At 35.8% G+C, this 24,216-nt stretch overlaps 1 protein-coding gene across 45 annotated transcripts in view; it reads right to left on the bottom strand.

Moving 5' to 3' along the window:
- MYO9A (myosin IXA) overlaps positions 1-24,216 on the bottom strand; it is a 289,948-nt gene that overhangs the window by 113,881 nt on the left and 151,851 nt on the right. For all 45 annotated transcript variants that reach the window (XR_011425596.1, XR_011425595.1, XM_070234206.1 and 42 more), the window contains one exon: positions 21,110-21,185. Coding sequence is in view for 43 of the 45 variants with exons in the window: in XM_070234206.1 (XP_070090307.1) it covers positions 21,110-21,185 (76 nt within the window). In the remaining 2 variants the exon portion in view is untranslated. The remainder of the gene's footprint in view (positions 1-21,109; positions 21,186-24,216) is intronic.

The following is a 24,216-nucleotide window of genomic DNA, read 5'->3' as shown; positions in this document are numbered from 1 at the left end:
GAAACCCAAAAAACACTACTAAAATAACTGTTGAAAGAATAAACACTTAAGAATTAAGGGAAATACTAAGAGACAGCAGTAACACATTTTTGAAATATGGAAAGTAGATGAATATAGAAAGCACATTGCTTTCTCAGTAGTAAGCCTGAGAAAGAAATAATAAACCGGATGTGGGGAGAGTTGAGAAGCATTCCTATTTACTCTGCAGAACTCCCAAATGGCTTCAGAGTTGCTGGTACCAAGTATTTCGGGAAGTGGTGGGAAAGGAGGGTTAAAACAGGAACACTACTAGTTGAATGTTGGGGTAAGAAGCAGCTAGAAAGAGAACTCAAGAACACAATCCCATTCACAATTGCAACAAAAAGAATAAACTATCTTGGAATAAAAGTAAAAGTAAAATACCTATACAATGAAAACTAGACTTTCTTGAAAGAAATTGAGACAACATAAAGGATGGAAAGACATTCCATGCGCATGGATTGGAAGAATAAACATTGTTAAAATGTCCATGCTATCTAAAGCAATCTACAGATTCAATGCAATCCCAATCACAAACCCCATGACATTCTTTACAGAAATAAAACAAGAATCCTAAAATTCATATGGGGCAATAAACGACCCTGAATTGCTAAAGCAATCCTGAGGAAAAAGGACAAGGCTGGAGGCATCACAATCCCTGACTTCAAAATACACTACAAAGCTATTGTAATCAAAACAGCATGGTACTGGTACAAAAACAGACACATAGATCAATGAAACAAAATTGAAAGCCCAGAAATAAAACCACATATCTATGGACAGCTAATCTTTAACAAAGGAGCTGAGAACATACAATGGAGAAAGGAAAGTCTCTTCAACAAATGGTGCAGGGAAAATTGGACAGACACATGTAAAAGAAGGAAAGTAGTGCGTTTTCTTATACCATTCACAAAAATAAACTCAAAATGGATCAAAGACTTGAAGGTAATACCTGAAACCCTGAGACTTCTAGAAGTAAATATTGGAAGTACATTCTCTAACATCAGTGTCCTAGAAGGATCTTTTCAGACACCATGTCTTCTCAGACAAGGGAAACAATAGAAAGAATTAAAAAATGGGACTTCATCAGACTAAAGAGCTTCTACAAGGCAAGGGAAAACAGGATTGAAACAAAAACACAACCTACCAACTGGGAAAAAATATTTGCAAATCACATATCTGACAAAGGGTTAATCTCCATAATATATAAAGAATGCACACAACTGAACAATAAAATCTCAAAACACCCGATCAAAAAATGGGCAGGAGATACAAACAGATATTTCTCCAGAGAAGATATACAGATAGCCAATAGGCCCATGAAAAGATGCTCATCATCACTGATCATTAGGGAAATGCTCACAAAAACTACACTAAGTATCACCTTACACCCATTAGACTGGCTATAATGACCAAGACAAAAAATAACAAATGTTGGAGAGGTTGTGGAGAAAAAGGAACCCTCACACACTGCAAGTGGGAATGCAAATTGGTGGAGACACTATGGAAAGCAGTATGGAGATTTCTCAAAAAATTAAAAACAGAAATACCGTATGACCCAGCCATCCCACTACAGGGTATCTATCCAAAGAACTTGAAATCAGCCATTCAAAGAGACCCATGCGCCCCTAGGTTCACTGCAGCATTATTCACAATAGCCAAGACATGGAAGCAACCCAAGAGCCCATCGACCACTAATTGGATAAAGAAGATGTGGTATATATACACAATGGAATGCTGTTCTGCCATAAAAAAGACAAACTCATCCCATTCAACATGGATGGACCTGGAGGGTATTAAGCAAAATAAGGCAGACAGAGAAAGACAAATACCATATGATTTCACTCATATGTGGAAGATAAACAAACACATGGACAAAGAAAACGGTTCAGTGGTTACCAGGGGGGAAGGGGGCTGGGGGTGGGCACAGGAGGTGAAGGAGAGCACTTACATTGTGAAGGACAAAAAATAATGTACAACTGAAATTTCACATGTTGTAAACTATTAGGAACTCAATTTAAAAAAAGTGAAGAAAAAACAACCAAAAAAAGCTATCATTAATACATTTAGAGAGAAAAGAGAAAATATTCCATCTATTAAATAAGAACAAGATGCTATAAAAGATAAACATCAAGGAAACAAAATTAGTAACAAAAAGCTCCTGAAAATTAAAAATGTAACACTAATGAAATGCAGAAGAATATACCCATTCCCTCATTCAAAAATATTCATTGAGCATCAACTAGTGCCAATTATTTTTCTAGCACTAGGCATATACCAATCAACAAAACAAACAAAAATCTCTACCCTCATGAGGCTTAAATTCAGGTGGAAGGAGACAAACAATAAAACACAAAAGAAAATACTATATCACATCTCAGAGAATAGGGCTTAAGGAAAAATTTTAAACAGGGATGAAGGATAAAAATTGCCAGTATGCTAGGCTTTTTAATAGATAGTCAGGGGAGGCCTCATTGATAAGATTCCATTTAAACAGAGATGTGAAGAAGATAAAAAAAGCAAATCAAATAGTTATCTGGAAGAGCATTCCATGCAGAGAGAAGTGCAAAGACAAAGTTCACGAGGCAGGAATGCTGTTAATGAATCTGAGATATATGAAGTAAGTCACCAAGGCTGAACTGGATTAAGTAGGGGAAGTAAGAATGGTAGATCATGGGGGTCAGCCCAGTGGTGCAGCAATTAAGTGCGCACGTTCCCCTTGGGTGGTCTGGGGTTCGCCCGTTCGGATCCCGGGTGCGGACATGGAACCACTTGGCAAAAGCCATGTGGTAGGTGTCCCACATATAAAATAGATGAAGATGGGCATGGATGATAGCTCAGGGCCAGCCTTCCATGCCAGGGCAATTCACGTAGAAGTAGTGAGAAGTGGTGAAATTCTGGATATCATTTTAGGGTAAGTCAATATGACTTGCTGACAGATAGGATGTGGAATGTATGAGAAAGAGGGAATTAAAGATGACTTCAAGACCTTTTACTAGTAACAGGAGATTTAGGGATAAGGAATTGGGAGAGATCATTCCTTATAAAGCAAAACAAAACAAGATGGAAAATCATAAACAAAATACAGTCATGCATCACTTAACAACAGAGATACTTTCTGAGAAATGCTTCTTTAGGTGATTTGTCACTGTGTGAACATCATAGAGTGTACTTACACAAACCTAGATGGGATAGCTTTCTATACACCTAGGCTATATGGTACTAATCTTACAGCTCTACCATTGTACATGTGGTCCACTGTCAACTGAGAAGTTGTTATGTGTCACAAGACTGTAAATCAATCAAGTAGACTCAATACCCAAACAATAGAGTTTCTAGATAGATCCTCCAAGATTCTGAGACTTAGAGACAGAGAAGAGATGTCACATACAAAAGCTCAAGAATCAGATCAAGGGCATATATTTAAAAACCTACAGCCAACATTATGCTTAATGATAAAAAAAAAAAACCTGGAAGATTTCCTTCTAAGATTGGGACCAAGACAAGGCCATGAGCTTGTGCCATTCCTATTTGACATTGTACTGAAATTTCTAGCCAGGTCAGTTAAGAAGAAAAAGAAATAAAAGACATCCAAATTGGAAAGGAAGAAGTAAAATTACACTTATTCACATAAGACATGATCTCATGTAATTAAGGAATCCACTAAAAAAACTATTAGAACTAACAGATGAGTTCAGTGAAATTACAAAATTCAATTATATTTCTACACAACAGCAATGAACAATTCAAAAATGAAAGCAAAACATTATTTACCACAGCATAAAAAATAATATACCTAAGAATAAATTGAACAAAACAAGGATAAGACTTGTAGACTAAAACTAAAAAATATTGTTAAAAGAAATTAAAGATCTAAATAAGCGGAAAGATATTTCATGACAATACTCCCCAAACTGATCTATAAATTCAACACAACCCCCATCAAAACCCCAGCTGCCTTTTTTGCAAAATTGTCAAGCTGATCCTAAAATGCATATGGAAATGCAAAGAACCCAGAATGGCCAAAACAATGTTGAAAAAGAACAAACCTGGAGGAATTACAGTTCCCAATTTGTAAACATATTACAAAGCTACAGTAATCAAGACAATATGGTACTGCAATAAAGAAAGACACATAGGTCAGTGGAATAGAACTGAGAATCCAGAAACAAACACTTTCATTTATGGTCAATTGAGTTTGGACCAAATTGTTAAGACAATTCAATGGGGAAAGAACAGTATTTTCAACAAATAGTGCTGGGATAACTGGATATCCACGTGTAAAAGAAGGAAGTTGGAGCCTTATTGTACACCACATAAAAAAATAAACTCAAAATGGATCATAAATCTAAATTTAAGAGCTAAAACTATAAAAAACTTAGAAGAAAACATAGGGAATAAACCTTTGTGACACAGACTTAGGCAATCATTTCTCAAATATGATAATGAAAGTACAGCAAAAAACAGATTTCATCAAAATTAAAAACTTTTGCACTTCAAACAACACCAGAAAAAAAGCAAAAGGACAACTCCCAGACAGAGAAAATATTTTCAAATCATATCTAACAAGGGACCTGTATCTAGAATATATAAACAACTATTACAACTCAATAATAATAAGACAATCCAATTTAAAAAAATAGGCAAAGATTACTCAGAAATAAAAAGGAATGAACTATTGATACATGTTATAACCTGGTGAACTAAGCATCATATTTAGTGAACTATTTTTTCCTTTGTACTATTTTTGAAACTTCCTACTTTTGAAAAATGGGATATAACCTTAAAATATTTACTTTCCCATTAGGTCTTTATTTAAACTTGAGACTTTTTGGATAGCCAGGACAGTATCTTTAAAATTTTGTAATAACTTTGTACTGTCCTTCTGGTCAAGCTTTTTAGTAAGAAAAGCAGGAGCAAAAATAATCAAACATGCAAAAATTTAGCTATAAAAATTTTCACCAATACCAAAAAATTAGAAATAAGCTAAATAACCAACAATTGAAAATAGGTGAAATAAATTATGTTACAACCACCCAATGGAAGCCTATGAGGTCATTAAAAATCATATTGTAGAACAATATTTAATGGCATAAAAATATGTTCGCATATGTTATTAAATTTAAAAATTGTTGCAGGAATACAGTTTTGTTTAAGACAACTACAGATATACACTTGAGAAGAAGAATATATACCAAAAAACACTTTTTTTATTGCATAATGTAAGAAGATACATAAGTCGCCAATAAGCACATGAAAAAATGCTGAGCATCATTAGGCATTAGAGAAATACCAATTAAAGCCACAATGAGATACTACTTCACACTCACTAAGACAGCTAAAATAAAAAAGGCAGGCAATAACAAATATTGGCAAGGATGTGGAGAAAATGGAACCTTTATCCATTACTGGTGGGAATGTAAAATGTAGCAGCCACTCTGGAAAACAGTTTGGCAATTTCTAAAAATGTTAAACAAAATATAGTTACCATATGACCTAGCAATTTCATTCCTGGGTATATACTCAAAAGAATCAAAAGCATATGCCCATGCAAAAACTTGCACACAAATATTCACAGCAGCATTATTCATAACAGCCAAAGTGAGAACAACCCAAACGAAATATCCATACAATGGAATGTTATTCAGCCATAAAAAGGAACGAAGGACTGGTACAGGCTACAACATGGATTATCCCTGAAAATATCATATTAAATGAAAGAAGCCTTGTGAGGCCACATATTTTAAGACTTCATTAATATGAAATTTCCAGAATAGACAAATCTATAGAGACAAGAAGTGGATTCATATTTACCTATAGTTGGTGACAGTATGGGGAATGGAGAGAAACTAACGAGTAGGAAGTTTCTTTCTGGAGTGATTAAAATGTTCTAGATTAGATTTTGAGATGGTTGGCCAACTCCTAAATACACCAAACTCCACTGAATTCTATGCTTTAAATGGGTGAAATTTTGTGGTATGTAAATTATATCTCAATAAAACTGTTTAAAACAAGAAATCAGCTCAGAAATCAGCAATACTGGAACCTAAACACAAAGCAGGAATGTCTCCAAAATTCTGAAGAAAAACTATTTCCAACCAAGAGTTCTATATACAGCCAAATTACCAATCAAGCATGAGGAGAGAATAAACACATATTTAATTATGCGAAACCAAAACATTTTCTCCCTATACATACTTTCTCATGCAGCTACTACAGAATATGTTCCATAACAGTTTTCAAAGTAGACTTAAAAGAGGAAGAAATGGTAGAAAAAATAGTTGATACGAAACAGAAGAATAACAAAAAGAAGGTTCAATACAAAGGTAAAAGAAGATATCAATGTGACAGCTATGTGATAGATCTAGAAAACAAACCCTCCATGTTGGTACAGATCAAAACAATGCCAGGAGAGATTTCTACAAGAAGATGAAATTAATTCAACATGTATCTCTATATGATCAGAGAAAACTCAGACAACTGTCAAAAGAGCTGGGGGTTTACCTGGTGATAGGCATAGAAAATTTTAGAAGAAAATCTGGCTGAATACATGACTTGTGACTAGGGAAGAATTTTTTCAAGTTATGAAAAGGATAAATCAGGGGCTGGCCCCACAGCTGACTGGTTAAGCTCGTGCACTCTGCTTTGGTGGCCAAGGGTTTTGCTGGTTTGCATCCTGGGCACGGACCTAGCACTGCTCATCAAGCCATGCTGAGACGGCATCCCACATAGCAGAACTAGAAGGACCTACAACTAAAATATACAACTATGTACTGGGGGACTTTGCGGAGAAGAAGAAGAAAAAGAGAAGACTGGCAACAGATGTTAGCTCAGGTGCCAATCTTTGGGGGGAAGAAAAAGGACAAATCATAGAGAAAAAACTACTACATTAAATTTAAGAATTTTTGTTTACCAAAAGCCACCATTAAATAAAATAAAAATATAAGCTACAAATTGGGAGTATATATGTAACATATAATTGAAATGGGACCAGTACATAAAATTTATAAAGAATACTTTTAAAAAAAGAAATATGAGCAAACAAAAAACTGACATTTCAAGAAGATACATGAATGGCCATAAAATATATAAAAATATGTTCAACATAATTAATAAGCAGGGAAATGCAAATTATAATTACAATAAGATATCATTTTATAACAATTAGATTGTCACAAGTTAAGAAGTCTGAGAATAAGTTGTACTGGCAAGAGTGAAGCAAAAGGAATTTTCAGCTGCCACTGTTAATGTACATTGGTACAACTACCTTGGAAAACATTTTGGGATTATTTTATAAATCTAGGATTCACATATCCTACTAAACTAGCAGTTCCACAACGAAGTACATATCCCAGAGACTGAATAATAGGTGAACCAGAAGACTGGTATGAGCATATTTAAAGCAGCACCACTCATAACAGAAAAAACCACCCACATACCCACCAACAGGAGAATGGACAAATCAATTATGTATATTAATACCATGTAATTTTTTATTGTGGTAAAATATAACAAAATTTACCATTTCAATAATTTTCTTTTTTTATTGACATACAATTGACATATAACATTATATTAGTCTCAGGTGCACAACATAAGGATTCACTATTTGTATATATTGCAAAATGATCACCACAATAAGTCTAGTTAATATCTACCATCATTCATAGTTACAGGTATTTTCTCCTGTAATGAGAACTTTTAAGATCTACTCTCTTAGCGACTTTCAAATATACAATATGGTATTATTAACTACAGTCATCATGCTGTAAATTACATTCCCAGGACTTATTTATTTTATAATTGGAAGTTTGTACCTTTTGACCACCTTCACCCATTTCACCCACCCCTGATCCCCTGCCTATGACAACCACAATCTGTTCTCTATTTTAAGAATTTTAAATGTACAATTCAGTGGCATTGAGTACATTCACACTGTTGTACAACCATTACCACCTTCTATCTCCAGAACTTTTTCATCATCCCAAACTGAGACTCTGTACCCAATAAACAATAACTCCCTATTCTCCCAATACCATGCAGTTTCTTTAATACTCTTTTTTTGTGGTAAAATACACATAGCATAATAAATCTTATCATTTAAACTATTTTTAAGAGTACAATTCAGTGGCATTAGGTACATTTATTGTTGTGCAACCATTACCACTACGCATCTCCAGAACTTTTAGTCAAACTGAAACCTTGTACCCATTAAACGATGACTCCCCATTCCCCTCAAAACCATATAATATTATACAGCAACTAAAAAGAACAAACTACATGCAACAAGATGGATGAATCTTAGATGCATATTATTGAGGGGAAAAGAAGTCACAGAAGACCTTATGCTATATCTTAGTATTTCTGTAAAACTCAAAAACTAGCAAAGCCAAACAATTTATTGCTTAAGAAAACATACACTTTTATCATATAACTTTCTTTTTCAGCGCACAGTAATGATAAACATAAAATTACAGATAGCAGTCACCTGTGGGAAGGAAGGGAGGAGAATGATCAGAAAGTAATATAAAGATGGCTGCAGTAGTATTAATAATCTTCTGGTTCTGAACTTGAGTAGGTTCATTTTGCTGGTGTGCTGCCTAACGTACGTGTGTTTTGTATATTCTGTTGCATCAAATGCTACATTAACATCTAAAGACTGAATAGGAGCTTTCCATTAAACATGTGTATTGAAAACTTATGTACCATTTCAAATCCTCACAGTCTTATCTCTTATTCTAGCTATTGCTGTTGCAAACAGTATTGTGACTAGTTAGACACACATATTTTGTCTAATTTCAAGTAGACGCTACTGACAACACACGGTTTCAGACTCCATACATTTGCCTCTTGTTTGATGGCTTCAGCTCTGCACTTACACATGCATAACTCTTAAAATCCTTCCTCCTTTCTTCCCCAAGGCAAATAGATGGTCCTGAGATATGATTCATTAGGGTTCTCAGTTGGTCCCACAGGGTTGAGCAACCAGTAGCCAACTCATTAATGAATTCTTGTATGGATTCTCCATCCTTCCTATTTTTATTCCCATAGCTCCACTCCTGCATCCTAGGATAACATTCTTTTTTTTTTTTTTTTTTGAGGAAGATTAGCCCTGAGCTAACATCTGCTGCCAATCCACCTCTTTTTGCTGAGGAAGACTAGCCCAGCGCTAACATCTGTGCCCATCTTCCTCTACTTTATATGTGGGATGCCTACCACAGCATGGCTTTTGCCAAGTGATGCCATGTCCGCACCTGGGATCTCAACCAGCAAATCCCGGGCCGCAGAAGCGGAACGTGCACACTTAACCGCTGAGCCACTGGGCCGGCCCCTAGGGTAACATTCTTAAATAAGCTACATTCTTTAATAAACTACTAGGCCTCTGCTTAGAGGAAATAAGCCTCTATGGCATATGGAACTCAATTGCTTATTTCAGCACCCAGTTGAAAAACCACTAAGATGACAAATAGGTCATAAATTCCTAAGAACAAAGAGTAGGAAGGAAGACTATGCAAGGGACAAGGAGAGGCAAAAGTTTAAAAGTTGATGGACATGCAGTAGTAAAGAAAAAGCTGAAAAATCTAAGTTTACATATACGTGAGAATCATAGAAAAGCAGAGTATATATGTGTACGTGTGATTGAGAATATATATATACGAGTGTGTGTGTGTATGTGTGTAGAAGATGGGGTAAGGAGTGGCAGAGAGACTAAAACAACAAAATGCATGTAGATTCTCATTCAGAACTCTGGGAACGTTCAGGTATTAGAGATAAATGGCACCTCTGCAAGGGGTGCTGTTGAAGGAGGTCAAAAATAGGAAAATAGGTTGGAATTCTTTGAAATGAGCTAGACCCTTACCCTACATCGTGAAATAACATTCCCTTGCTCATACCTGTAGAAGATGGGAAATTTACTTTATAGAGAAAATGGAAACACAGAATCTCAGAAGTAGTTAGGGACATTAAACAAAGCTAAATGTAGGAGTAAAGTACCACACTGAAAATGGGAGGAATTAAATGGAAGTATGCATATGGAATCACAAGAAGCCCAGCAACACATCCAGAACATTAGTATCCAGATTTATAACCTGTAGGCAGAGAAACAATCTAACTGACCCAAGAAAAACAATCTAGAGATAGGACATTTGGAAGTCACTAACTAAATCGTGAGGTCTACAATTAATTACAAAACATATCTCTAGTCCTAGTATCTCTTGAGTGTACCAGTGGATCCAACGATTTATTCTCTCTCAATGAATGCCTCTCAGGAACCTCAAGGTAACATGTCCAAGCCAAAACTTTCATTCCCCCCTCAATACAATTGCTCTTCTTATATTCCCTATCCAAGTACTAAGCCAGCAATCTAGAAATCATCCTTAATTACTCCCTCTCCTCATCCAATATATTCCATAATTTTTATATAGACATATAGATTCTCTCCATCTCTTTCTCTCCCTCTCTCTCTTTTTTTTGTTAGAAACAAAGGTATACCAGAGTTGCAATCACAGAACAAGAAGGTAAGATGGGCCAAAAACAAATTTTTGGTGACAAACCAGTGCTCTTCTTCCTACATGCTATGGAAAGGGCTAATGCAAAACAAACAGATTTTACTGGTATTTAACACATTAACTAACAAGAAGAGTCCCAGCATTAGAATGGCAGGCTTGATGGTGAAGTAGAAGATTGGAAGTGAAAGAAAACAATAATAGGCTGTGCCACAGAAAGAGAGGACAATCAATGGGGTGCTAGGGAGAACAGAGAAGCTCTGTGTATACTTAAAAATCTTTATACCAGTTGGTTGTTTCAATGAAACGACTTCACATAGGTTATCTGTTTCAGAGTTTCCAGGAGTTTCCCTTAGCTTAGCACATTGATGGCATATACAATGTCTTTGTTTTGTGCTCTATATGGACACCTTTCTTGTATATTAGATCACTGACACAGACTTAACTGCATACATATGAAAATTATTCGCACAAAGTAGAGAAGATACAATATACATTTCTCATAAAGTTTGAATCTTCAAAAAATAAGGTGAGAGGCATATACATTCTCCCTTAGTTGTCCTTCTTAATATAGGTTCACATCAATGCATACCATCAGTACCATCCCATTCCAAGCTATCATTTCTTGCCAGAACTACTAGTCTCCCTATATCCTATCAAGAGCCTCTCCAAATCATGCTCATAAAGCAACAAGAGAGATTCTTCTGAAATGCCAGTCAGTCCCCTGTTTAAAAGCATTAAATAACTTCTCAGAACCCTTAAAATGAAACGCAACTTCTCCAATATGGCTAACAATATGGCACTACAGGAACAAGCTCATGACGATTTTTCTTCCTAAAGTCAACTCTCATCACTTCTCTCTTCGTACTCATATTCTTCTAATTCTTTATTTGTGCCATGCTCGCTAGCGAGAGCTCTCTCTCTTTTTGCTCCTGAACTTTCATACAGGTTGCTCCCCTGGCTGGAATACATCACTCTCCTCTTCATAAGGCTCACTCTCACTTTTCCTGAATGTAACATTTTAAAAGATTCTTTTTATGAAAAAGCTTTCTGATGCATCTGGTCCCATATTCAATTCTTTAAAACTAGTATCAACATGAGCACCATGGCAGAGTGAACTTACCCAGGAATCTCTCCCCTCCAACATACAACAGGAAAGAGCAACCATATTCCAAGAGAAAATAGCCTAACAGCACAAAAAACTCAGAAAGAATGCAGCCACATGACAGAGGGCAGAGAGGCTGGAGATGCCCACGGACGAGCTGGAACCAGGTAAGAGAGAACTTCGCTCCCTTCCGTAAAGACTGGGGTCGCTGCCGCAGGAGACTCCAAGAGGGAAGGAGTGGGGCAGGGGTCCTGCGTCTGAGGGATCACCAAGGACTCCCTAGGGCCCTTGCAGCTAGAGGGAGCCCTCTAGCGGAGCGAAAGCTTGTGCGTGAGGTGAACCTCATCAAGCCAAGACAGCAGGAGGCAAGATACTGAGAGCTGATCGGGAAACCCAGGACTGCATACAGGAGAAAGCGTTCATCCCCTGACCTGCGCCACGACATCTTGGCTGAAAGCAGAGGGCTCAGAATATGCAGCTCTTGACTCCCACCCAGTGGGGACAGGCTGTACCTGCAACCGAATAATATCAGAATGGTAAAGACCAGACATTCCAACATCAGGCATTACATCAAATCTCCACACCAGAGAGAAAACAACGAGCACCCAGAACTCAGTCCTGAGGACACAGAAATAAGTAAACTAAACGACAATGAATTCAAAATAGCTATCATCAAAAAACTCAATGAAGTAAAAGACAATAAAGGGAAATAATTTAACGAGTTCAGGAGCTACTTCACAAAACAGATTGAAACTATGAAGAAGAATCAATCAGAATATTAGAGATCAAAGACACAATGGAAGAGCTATAACAAAATATGGATTCCCTGAATGCTCGTGTGGACACCATAGAGGAGCAAATCAGCATAATCAAAGACAAACATGTTGAAATGTTCCAGACAGAGGAGGAGACAGAACTATGACTACAAAGAAATGAAGAAAGTCTCTGAGAAATATCCATCTCAATGAGGAAATGCAACATAAGAATTGTAGGTATTGCAGAAAGTGAAGAGAAGGAGAATGGAACAGAAAGCATGTTCAAAGCAATAATAGCAGAGAACTTCCCAAATCTAGGGAAAGAGAGGGAAACGTGTGTGGATGAAGCTTCCAGATCTCCTAGATATGTCAATGTAGAAAGACCTACTGCAAGGCATACAGTAGTAAAACTGGCAAAAAGGACTGACAAAGAAAGAAGACTCAGGGCAGCAAGGCAGAAGAAAATAACCTACAAAGGCACCCCTATCAGGCTTTCGGCAGATTTCTCTGCAGAAACCTTACAAGCTAGGAGAGAATGGAATGACATATTCAAAACTTTAAAAGATAAAAATCTTCAGCCAAGAATACTCTATCCAGCAAAAATATCCTTCAGATATGAGGGAGAAATGAAATCTTTCCCAGAAAAACAAAAGCTGTGGGACTTCATAGCCACGAGACCCCACCCCCTAAGAAAGTCTCAAGAAGGCCCTCATACCTGAAAAAAGAAAAAAAGGGAGAAAGGAGTCACAAAACACAGAGTAAGGAGACAAATAGATAGCAGAATCAGGATAGGATAGCAAATATTCAACTACAGCATTAGGTCAAAGGGTAGGAAAACACAAAAGACAAAGACAATCTTGTCACTTTAACCACAAACTCACAACACAACTTGGAATCAGATATGAGAACACTGACTTTGGAGGGTAGGAGGAGCGGGACTGAATCAGTCTAGACTAAGGGAATAAGAGGCCATCAGAGATTGGACTATGTTATATACAAGATTCTGAATACAAACTTAAGGGTAGCCACTAAACTTAAAAGCAGAACAGAGACACAAAAAGTAAATAAGGACAAAACAGAGAAAGACATCATAAAAAACTGCATAATTCAATGGGTAGACCAAAACACACAGGACAAGAAACAAAGGAAATGCAGGAAAACTGGAAAATGAGTGATATAATGACAGCATAAAGCCCTCATACATCAATAATCACCCTCAATGTAAACGGATCGAACTCTCCAATAAAAAACACAGAGTGGCAAGATGGATTAAAGAAGAAGATCCAACAATTTGTTGCCTCCAGGAAACACATCTCAGCTCCAGGGACAAACAGAGGCTCAGAGTGAAGGGGTGGAAGACGATACTCCAAGCGAATGGCAAACAAAAGAAAGCAGGTGTTGCAATACTTACATCAGACAAAGTATAATTCAAGATAAGGCAGGTAAAGAGAGACAAAGAGGGGCAGTATATAATGATCAAAGGGACATTCCATCAAGAAGAAATAATGCTTATAAATATCTATGTACCCAACACAGGAGGAGTAAAGTTCATAACGCAACTATTAACAAATGTAAAAGAAGATATTAAAAATAACACAATAATAGTAGGGGATCTCAACACCCCACTCACATCATTGAACAGATCATCCACACAGAAAATCAACAAGGAAACAGTGGAATTAAACAAAAAGCTAACCCAGTTGGACTTAATATACATTTATAGAACACTCCATCCAAAAACAGCAGAATACACATTCTTCTCAAGTGTGCACAGAACATTCTCAAAGAGAGACCATATGTTGGGAAACAAGGCAAGCCTCCATAAATTTAAAGAAACTGAAATAATAACAAGCATCTTCTCCGATGATAATGCTATAAAGCTAGAAATCAATTTCAAGAAAAAAGCTGATGTGCCGACCCAGTGGCGCAGCGGTTAAGTGTGCATGTTCCACTTTGGCAGCCCGGGGTTCGCTGGTTCGGATCCCAGGTGCGGACATGGCACCCTCAGCAACCCATGCTGCGGTAGGTGTCCCACATATAAAGTAGAGGAAGATGGGCACAGATGTTAGCTCACGGCCAGTCATCCTCAGCAAAAAAGAGCAGGATTGGCAGCAGATGTTAGCTCAGGGCTAATCTTCCTCAAAGAAAAAAACAAAACAGAGAAAAGAAAAAGGCTGAGGAAGGGACAAAGATGTGAAGACTAAACAATATGCTATTGAACAAGCAATGGATCATTGAAGGAATTAAAGGAGAAATCAAAAAATATGTGGAGACAAATGAAAATGATAATATGGCATACCACCTCATATGGGATGCAGCAAAAGCTGTATTAAAAGGGAAAGTCATTGCAATACACGCTCACCTTAACAAACAAGAAAAATACCAAATAAGCAACCTCAAACTACACCTAACTGATTTAGAAAAAGAAGAACAAACAAAGCCCAAAGTCAGCAGAAGGAGAGAAATAATAAAAATCAGAGCAGAAGTAAATGCTATTGAAACAAAAAAGGCAGTAGAAAGGATCAATGAAACAAACTGCTGGTTCTTTGAGAAGATAAATAAAACTGACAAAGTCCTAGCCAGACTTACAAAGAAAAAAAGAGAGAAAGCTCACATAAACAAAATCAGAAATGAAAGAGGAGAAATAACAACAGACTCCATAGAAATACAACAAGTTATAAGAGAATACTACAAAAAACTATATGCCGACAAAATGGATAACCTAGAGGAAATGGATACATTCTTAGACTCTTACATCCTCCCAAAGCTGAGTCAAGAAGACACAGACAATCTGAATAGACCAATCACAAGCAAGGAGACTGAAAGAGCAATCAAAGGCACCCCAAAGAATAAAACCCCAGGATCAGATGGCTTTCCTGGGGAATTCTACCCAACTTTCACAGAGGATTTAATAACTATCCTCTTCAAGCTATTCCAAAAAATTAGGGAAGATGGGAACACTTCCTAACACATTCTATGAGGCCAACACCACTCTGATCCCAAAGCCCAAAAGAGCACAAAAAAGAACTACAGGCCAGTATCGCTGATGGACATAGATGCAAAAATTCTCAACAAAACTTTGGCAACCAGAATTCATCAATACATCAAAAGGATCATACATCACGATCAAGTGGGATTCATACCAGGGACACAGGGATGGTTCAACATCCGCAAATCAATCAATGTGATACACCACACCAACAAACTGAGGAATAAAAACCACTTGATCATCTCAATAGATGCAGAGAAAGCATTTGACAAGATCCAACAGCCATTTAAGATAAAAACTATTAACAAAATGGGGATAGAAGGAAATTACCTCAACATAATAAAGGCCACATATGACAAACCCACAGCCAACATCATACTCAATGGACAACACTGAGTGCCATTCCCCTGAGAACAGCAACAAGACAAGGATGTGCACTCTCACCACTTTTATTCAACATAGTACTGGAGGTTTTGGCCAGAGCAATTAGGCAAGAGAAAGGAATAAAAGGAATCCAAATAGGGAGGGAAGAAGTGAAACTTTCGCTGTTTGGTGACGACATGATCTTACACATAGAGAACCCCAAAAAATCCATTGGAAAACTAATAGAAATAATTAACAGCTACAGTAAAGTTGCAGGGTACAGAGTCAACTTAGAAAAATCACTTGCTTTTCTACACTCCAATAATGAACTTACAGAAAGAGAACTCAAGAATATGATTATATTTGCAATCACAACTTAAAGAATAAAGTACCAAGGAATAAATTTAACCAAGGAGGTGAAGGACTTATACAATGAAAACTATAAGACATTACTGAGAGAAACTGATAAGGACTTAAAGAGATGTAAATAGATTCCTTTCTCATGCAACAGAAGAATAAACATAGTTAAAATGTCCATACTTCCCAAAGCAATCTACAGATTCAATGCAATCCCTATCAGAATCCCAATGACACTCTTCACAGAAATAGAGCCCAGAATATTAAAATTCGTATGGGGCCATCAAAGACCCCAAATTGCTAAGGCAATCCTGAGAAAAAAGAACAAAGCTGGAGGTATCACAATCCCTGACTACAAAATGTACTACAAAGCAATAGTGTCCGAAAACGGCATGGTACCAGCACAAAAACAGGCACACAGATCAACGGAACAGAACTGAAAGCCCAGAAATAAAACCACATATCTACGGACAGCTAATCTTCAACAAAGGTGTCAAGAACATACAGTGAAGAAATGATAGGCTCTTCAATAAATGGTGTTGGGAAAATTGGACAGCCACATGCAAAAGAATGAAGGTAGACCACTATCTCACACCATACACAAAAATAAACTCAAAATGGATCAAAGACTTGAAGATTCGTCCTGAAACTATAAAACTCTTGGAAGATAATATTAGTAGTACACTCTTTGACATCGAACTTAATAGGATCTTTTCAAATACCATGTCCTCTCAGACAAGGGAAACAAAAGAAAAAAATAAACAAGTGGGAATTCATCAGACTGAAGAGCTTCTGCAATATGAAACAAACTAGGATGAAAACAAAGAAACAACCCTCCAGTTGGGAGAAAATATTTGCAAATCATATATCTGACAAGGGGTTAATCTCCATAACATATAAGGAACTCACACAGCTGAACAATAAGAAAGCAAACAACCCGATCAAAAAGTGGGCAGAGGAGATGAACAGATATTTTTTCAAAGATATATAGATGGCCAATAAACACATGCAAAGATGTTCAAGATTACTAATCATCAGGGAAATGCAAATCAAAACCACACTAAGATAACACCTTACGCCTTTTAAAACAGCTATAATCACTAAGACTAAAAATAACAAATGTTGGAGAGGGTGTGGAGATAAGGGAACCCTCATACACTGCTGGTGGGAATGCAAACTGGTGCAACCAGTATGGAAAACAGTATGGAGATTCCTCAAAAAACTAATAATAGAACTACCATAAGACCCAGCTATCCCACTACTGGGTATCTACCCAAACGATGTGAAATCAACAATCCAAAGTAACACATGCACCCCTATGTTCATTGCAGCACTACTGACAATAGCCAAGACATGGAAGCAACCCAAGTGTCCACCAACCAGTGACTGGATAAAGAAGATGTGGTATATACATATTCAATGGAATACTACACAGCCTGAAAAAAAACCAATTCATCCCATTTGCAACAACATGGAAGGACCTAGAGGGAATTATGCTAGGCGAAATAAGCCAGTCTGAGAAAGAAAAACACCAGATGATTTCACTCATATGTGGAATATAAACAAGTACTTAGAGAAAGAAAACAGTTCAGTGGTTACCAGGGGAAGGGGGATTGGAGGTGGGCACAGCGGGTGAAGGGGAGCACTTATGTGGTGACAGTCAAGAAATAATGTACATCTGAAATCTCACATTGATGTAAACTATTAGGAACTCAATGAAAAAAATAGATCAACATTAGAATTAAATAGTCCTCCTATATATTTCCATAGTGTCCTATATTTTTTCAATCATATCACTTGTCACTATCTTACAAAGTATGGAATCTCCAGTTTCTACCACATGACCTAAGTACTTAGTGCTAAGTATGCACTAAGCACTTGTTAAATAAACAAATGATCTGCCAGAACTATAAGCTGTAATTGTTTTAATTTATCTTTTTATTTTTCTCTCAAGAACAATCTGACCTTCAGGAATAGACATAACATGCAATTAATGCCCAAGTAAAAAAGCCATTAATTTTTAAAACAAAAGTTTGACAAAACTATGTAAAAACACAAAAATATCATTTAGGCTAAAAGACGTACTATATTTTAAAGTGAAAAAACTTGGAAGAGACTGTTGAAATGAGTATATAATACTTAATGCTTTAAATTTATAGTTAAATATGAGTATTATCTCATAATACCTACAATTTTCTAGTATTATATGAATTGCTAATCACATACACCTACTTACATTAATATCTAATGTCTCTATTTTTCCTAGACAATATAGTAAACAAAATACATACTAAGACATGAAGGAATGCCATAAGATTTACCTAGCTGTAACAAATCAGAAATCACTCAAAGCTATTTCATGTGACACCAAGTCATATTGGTTCCAAGAGAACCTTGAAATCCACTCATCTTTATAAATCATGCTAAATATGATCATTTCTAAATCAATCCTAGTAATAAATTATTTTACCTTTTATTCTCAAAAAAAAGGTATTTACTTTGTTTTCATTGTTGCATTTTATAATACAATGTCTTAGATGGTAAGCAGTCATTTCCCCAGATCAAGAGGAAAAGTTGAATTTAAACAAAAACAATGCCGTAGACAGAGAGTTTTTACTTGTATTAAGAATAGAAATCAGTGTCCACAACATGCTACATATTCGACTCTTCAAGGATAGGTCTATCTCAAGTATGCAGATATTAATATAGTAGAAAGTGCTAAAGAATGGTGCCATAACCCAAGAGTTTTAATGAGACTTATTCTTGTTCCTTAATGCCCTGGGATTAGCACGACAGTACAACAGACGCTATTTAATTAAAAACCTACCATATACTTCCACAATTTACAAAATTCATAATTTACTTATCAACAATAAATTGTAATGATGTACACTCCTGTTTCCTCCTAGACAACAAATTTCCAAAGGCATTTTTTTCCAATATAGTCTCATGTATTTTATTCTTCACAAATTCTGCTCTACAACTATTCACTCACAAGAGCTTTTTCTACCTGTGAATAAATGTATCTTTGGCTACTAACACAGTCTTTTTAGTTATTCTTAGTAAGGGTCAGTTTAGTAGCTTCTATAGTGCATTTACCACATCGGTTTCATGATATGTGAACCATAGGCTCTATATTTTTCCTCAAATCATATTTTGATATAAAGACATTTGTTTCCAGTTTATATCCTCTCACCAAAAAACAAGTGCCCTCTCAACTTTAATGAAAGTTTTATCTCTCACTTGAGGAATAGTTGCACTGGCTAAAAACAGTTTTACTATTTGCATTTCCTTGTTTTTATATAGACTACATCAATTCTTGGTCCTAGATCACCACCAAATTGGACATTCCACCCTTTCACTTAAGAGTTACTTATCAGGAGAATTCTATAGCAAAGATCCAAAAGACTGATACTTATAAAATCAGTTACTAATGATTTCACAGCTGATCTGATTTTATAAGTATCTATTATCCTATCCTCTCCTTCTTCTCACCAATTTTCTCTAAAATAAATTCACAAATACAACGAACACAATCTGGAAGGATCTCTTGTTAAAGCTGCTAGATGGCCTTTTCCTGATAATACTACTTCAATGCCACATGTTTTTTACAAAGTTAAAGAATCAAGCTGATGTAGTCAAGTTCCCTGTAAAGAAGGGTCTCATAAATCAGCTTACACAAATACCTTTATAAAATTAGTTTATCATTCCATCAGTGCCTAAATTCAGTTAATAGCTTGAGTCCAGAACAACCCAATCAATCTTAAATCAAAATATTAGACCATCCAAACTGATGTATAAAAACGAGAGGCCCATACAGCTCACTTCAGGAATCCAAAATTGAAAGTACAAAGAAATACAAACCAGCAATTAGGAGAGTTATAACCATTAAATTGTTTTGGGAAATGAGGCAGAACAGTTTCTTTTTTTAATCCAAATCAAGAAAATGGGTTCCTTAAGTTAGGGATCTCTAATGATCAGGGTGAGAATACTGCCAATAGACTGAATTGAAGGCACACAAGTCACCAGATTAATGATTTAATTTGTTGTTGGGTAAAATTTAACATGCAAATACAGTGGTGAATTTCATCATTAGCCAAGCATCATTGTTAAGAAAATAAAATGCATACTCTATAAAGATAGCAAGCAGTTTGATTTGCTGACATTTAAGATGAATATAATTGAGGTTGGATACTTGGGCTGTGACAGTTGTTGCATGTGAGACTAATGAACCAAGACTTCTTTTAACAAGCAATAAAGAGTTATAAAATAGTTACTGAGCATAGAAATGACAATATACATTAGAAAGACATAGTAACTCAAACTGGAAAAATTACTCAATGAAGTTACACTTTAATTTTAATGACCGACCATCTTTATTTGTACAGCACTAAGAAGCTCAATTCTCTTGAGGATGTTTAAACACAGATAGCTGACTCTAGACACTAAACATTCCTGTTTTGCTTGTATAGAGTACAATCTTTATAAAACAGTTATGTATAAAGAACAAAGAAACTTTATTTAGAAGCTCAGAAAATTATTTATATTTCTTACTTTCAAATTTTACTCAACAAATCTTCAGTGAAAATGTTAAAGGTAAGCTTTGGTTATCACACTCATCAAGAAAAGGTATTAGATGGTTTGATGTAAGTTAAACTACAAAATTATTACTTACCAATAAGATTTCTTCATGGGGAAAAAAACAGAAAAAAATCTTGAATTTTGCACAAGACATAAAATGTAGAAGGGTCTCAGGAATTAAAACACATGTGCTCATTCTTAATTATTCTGGGGAAACTTTCTTTTAATTGTGCAATTATTCTACCAGAGGCAAGTTTAGTCTTAATAGTTTTGTTAACTCTAACCTTATTAACTTACTATACCATTTATAAAAGCTTCAAGAACTAAAAACCAAATGAGGTATGATTTTCTTCATATTTTTAAAGTCACAAAATTATTAACAAGAATTCTAGTTATTTCTTCTATAATTCCTTGAAAACAAACCAAAGATACTTACTGTTGGTTTTTTTCATTTAGAGTATTCATGCCCTGGAGATCAGAAAGAGGTGTTCTGGGATTTTTCCGGGTTATACCTAGCATATGAAAGGCAGAAATTTTCAAATCAATGCTAAAAGAAACTAAACACAATTTTTCTAAGGACAAATGAAATTAACGTACTTCGATAGTATTTGCTAAACATGTCAGAAACATCTAAATAATAACATGAACCAAGGCTCAGGACTATTACTTGCAAATCTGACTTAACCAACAATGAAGTCAATTAGGAAATTTAATAATAAATTTTTTTATTTCTCCTCTCATTTAAATATTATCAGAAAATAAAAGGGTAACTGGGCTGAAGGTCTAGAAGTGTACAAGCTCATTTCTTATTTCAATATTCAAAAAATTCCTAATGATTCTTTGGCATCAACAATAAAACTTTTCAACAATAAATATATTGCTGACACGGACTATAGATTTTAGAGATCAATTAACCTCACATATAAAGACACTAAGAATCAAAGACGATAAATTTCTTCCTTAAGGACTAACAAATTTTTTTTTGGGGGGGTGGTGAGGAAGATTGGCCTTGAGCTAACATCTCTTGTCAATCTTCCTCTCTTCACTTGAGGAAGACTGTCGCTGAGCTAACACCTGTGCCAATCTTCCTATATTTTGTATGTGGGATGCCACCACAGCATGGCTTTGATGAGTGGTGTGCAGGTTTGCACTTGGGACCTGAATGCACAAACCCCAGGCTGCCAAAGTAGAACACGGAGAACTTAATCACTATGCCACCAGGCCAGCCCCCTGGATTACCACTATTTTTTAAGTTATAATTTTCTTCAAATCATATGATGAACACTGAAGCTCTATAAGCATAAAGCTATCAATTTTCATAACATACACACCCACAAAAAAATTTAATGTAGGTAAGATACATTGGAAAGGAAGAAGTAAACATCTCTATTTGAGATCATCTTGTATGCAGAAAATCCTAAGTAACTCACAAAAAGCTATTAAGACTAATAAATGAGTTCAGCAAAATTAAAAAACATAAGATCAATATCCAAAAATCAACTTTATTTCTATACAATAGCAATAAACAATCAGAAAATGAAATTAAGAAAACAATTCCATTAATAATAACACCAAAATAATATAAAGGAGTAACATGAACAAAAAAGCATAAAATGTCTAAACTAAAAACTACAAAATATCATTAAAAGAAATTGAAGAAAATCTAAATAAATGGAATGCCATCCATGCTCACGAATTGGAAAACTTAATATTGTTAAGATGGCAATGCTCCCCAAATTGATCTACAGACTAATGCAATCTCTATTAAAATTCCAGCTGTCTTTTTTTTCAGAAATGAGTAAGCCGATCCTAAAATTAACATGGAAACGCAGGGAACCCAGAATAGTCAAACAATGCCGAAAGAGAAAAACATGGTTGGAGGACTCACACTTCCTAAATTCAAAACTTACTACAAAGATAAAGTAAACTGAGACGGTATGGTATCAGCATAAAGATAGACAAATAGATCAATGGAAAGGAACTGAGAGTACAGAAATAAACCTTTACACTTATGATCAATTGAATTTTGACAAAGGTGCCAAGACAATTCAATGGGAAAATAATCTTTCAACAAATGGTGCTGGGAAAACTAGATATCCACATGCAATAGAATGAGGTTGGGTCTAAGGTCAAAATATAAATGCCAAAAGTATAAAACTCTTAAGAGAAAACATAGGAATTGATCTTCCTGACATTGGGTTAGGCAATGGTTACTTAGATATGACACCAAAAGCACAAGCAAAGAAAAAAATGGATAAACTGGACATCATCAAAACAAAACTTTTGTGCTTCAAAGAACACTGCATGAAGAAAGTGAAAAGACAACCCACAGAATGGTAGAAAATGTTTCCAAATCAAATATCTGATAAGGAACTTTAATCCAGAATATAAAAAAAAAACCTCGTGCAACTGAATAATAAAAAGACCACCCAATTTAAAAATGAAAAAAAGGATCTGAACAGGTATTTCTGCAAAGAAGATATGCAAACAGCTAATAAGCACATGAGAGAATACTCAACATCATTAGTCATCAGAGAAATGAAAATCAAAATTACAACGAGATACCACTTCACACCACACTAGGATGGCTGACACCAAAAATACAGGTAACAAATGTTGGCAAGGACATGGAAAAATTGGAACTTTTCATACAGCGCTGAAGGTGAAATGATAGTCACTTTGGAAAACAGTCTAGCAGCTGATCAAAAAATTAAACACAGAGTTACCATACGACCCAGCAACTCCCCTCCTAATTCTATACCCTAAAGAACTAAAGATATATATCTACACCCACACAAAAACTTTCTTTTTACTTATTCAGCTCCTAAGTCATAGACATCAATTACCCCATGACAAATTACCATTTTCTTTCACCATATCCATTCTTTTCTTCCATATATTTGCATCTCAGACCTTTCCTCAATACTATTAAGTCAACTTTCAGCTATGTTTCCTCTGTTGGCTTTATTCCTCTGCTTGTTTTCAGTAGTTCAATATCTATTTTCAATATCATTCTGATACATTTTTTTAAAATATTGGCACCTGAGCTGACATCTGTTGCCAATTTTCTTTTCGTTTTTCCTTCTCCCCAACCCCTCAATACATAGTTGTATATTCTAGTTGTGGGTCCTTCTGGTGTGCTGTGTGAGGCACCGCCTCAGCAGGGCCTGATGAGCGGTGCCATGTCTGTGCCCAGGATCCGAACCAGCAAAAGCCCAGGCCCCTGAAGCAGAGTGCACGAACTTAACTACTCAGGCACAGGGCTGGCCCCCTCATTCTGATATTTTATAGTTTTAAATTCGCGCTATTTATTTATTGGATTCATGTTCTTAAATTCTTCTATACTGTAAAGTGCTCAGAGGGAATTTTCTTCTCTCTCTTGGAGTATCTTCCCTGCAAAGACACAGAGTGTTTCTTTTAGGGTGGTTCTTTTATGCATTTTATTTGACTTCCTTATTTCCCTCTGTGTAATGATTTGTTAATATCATTAAATATTTTAAACATTAAAAAGGCATAAGGAATAATACACTGAACACTTGCAAC

The sequence above is a fragment of the Equus caballus genome, chromosome 1 (genome assembly GCF_041296265.1).
Source record: "Equus caballus isolate H_3958 breed thoroughbred chromosome 1, TB-T2T, whole genome shotgun sequence".
Classification (NCBI taxonomy): Eukaryota; Metazoa; Chordata; class Mammalia; order Perissodactyla; family Equidae; genus Equus; species Equus caballus.
This window is presented reverse-complemented; position numbering and strand designations above follow the sequence as displayed.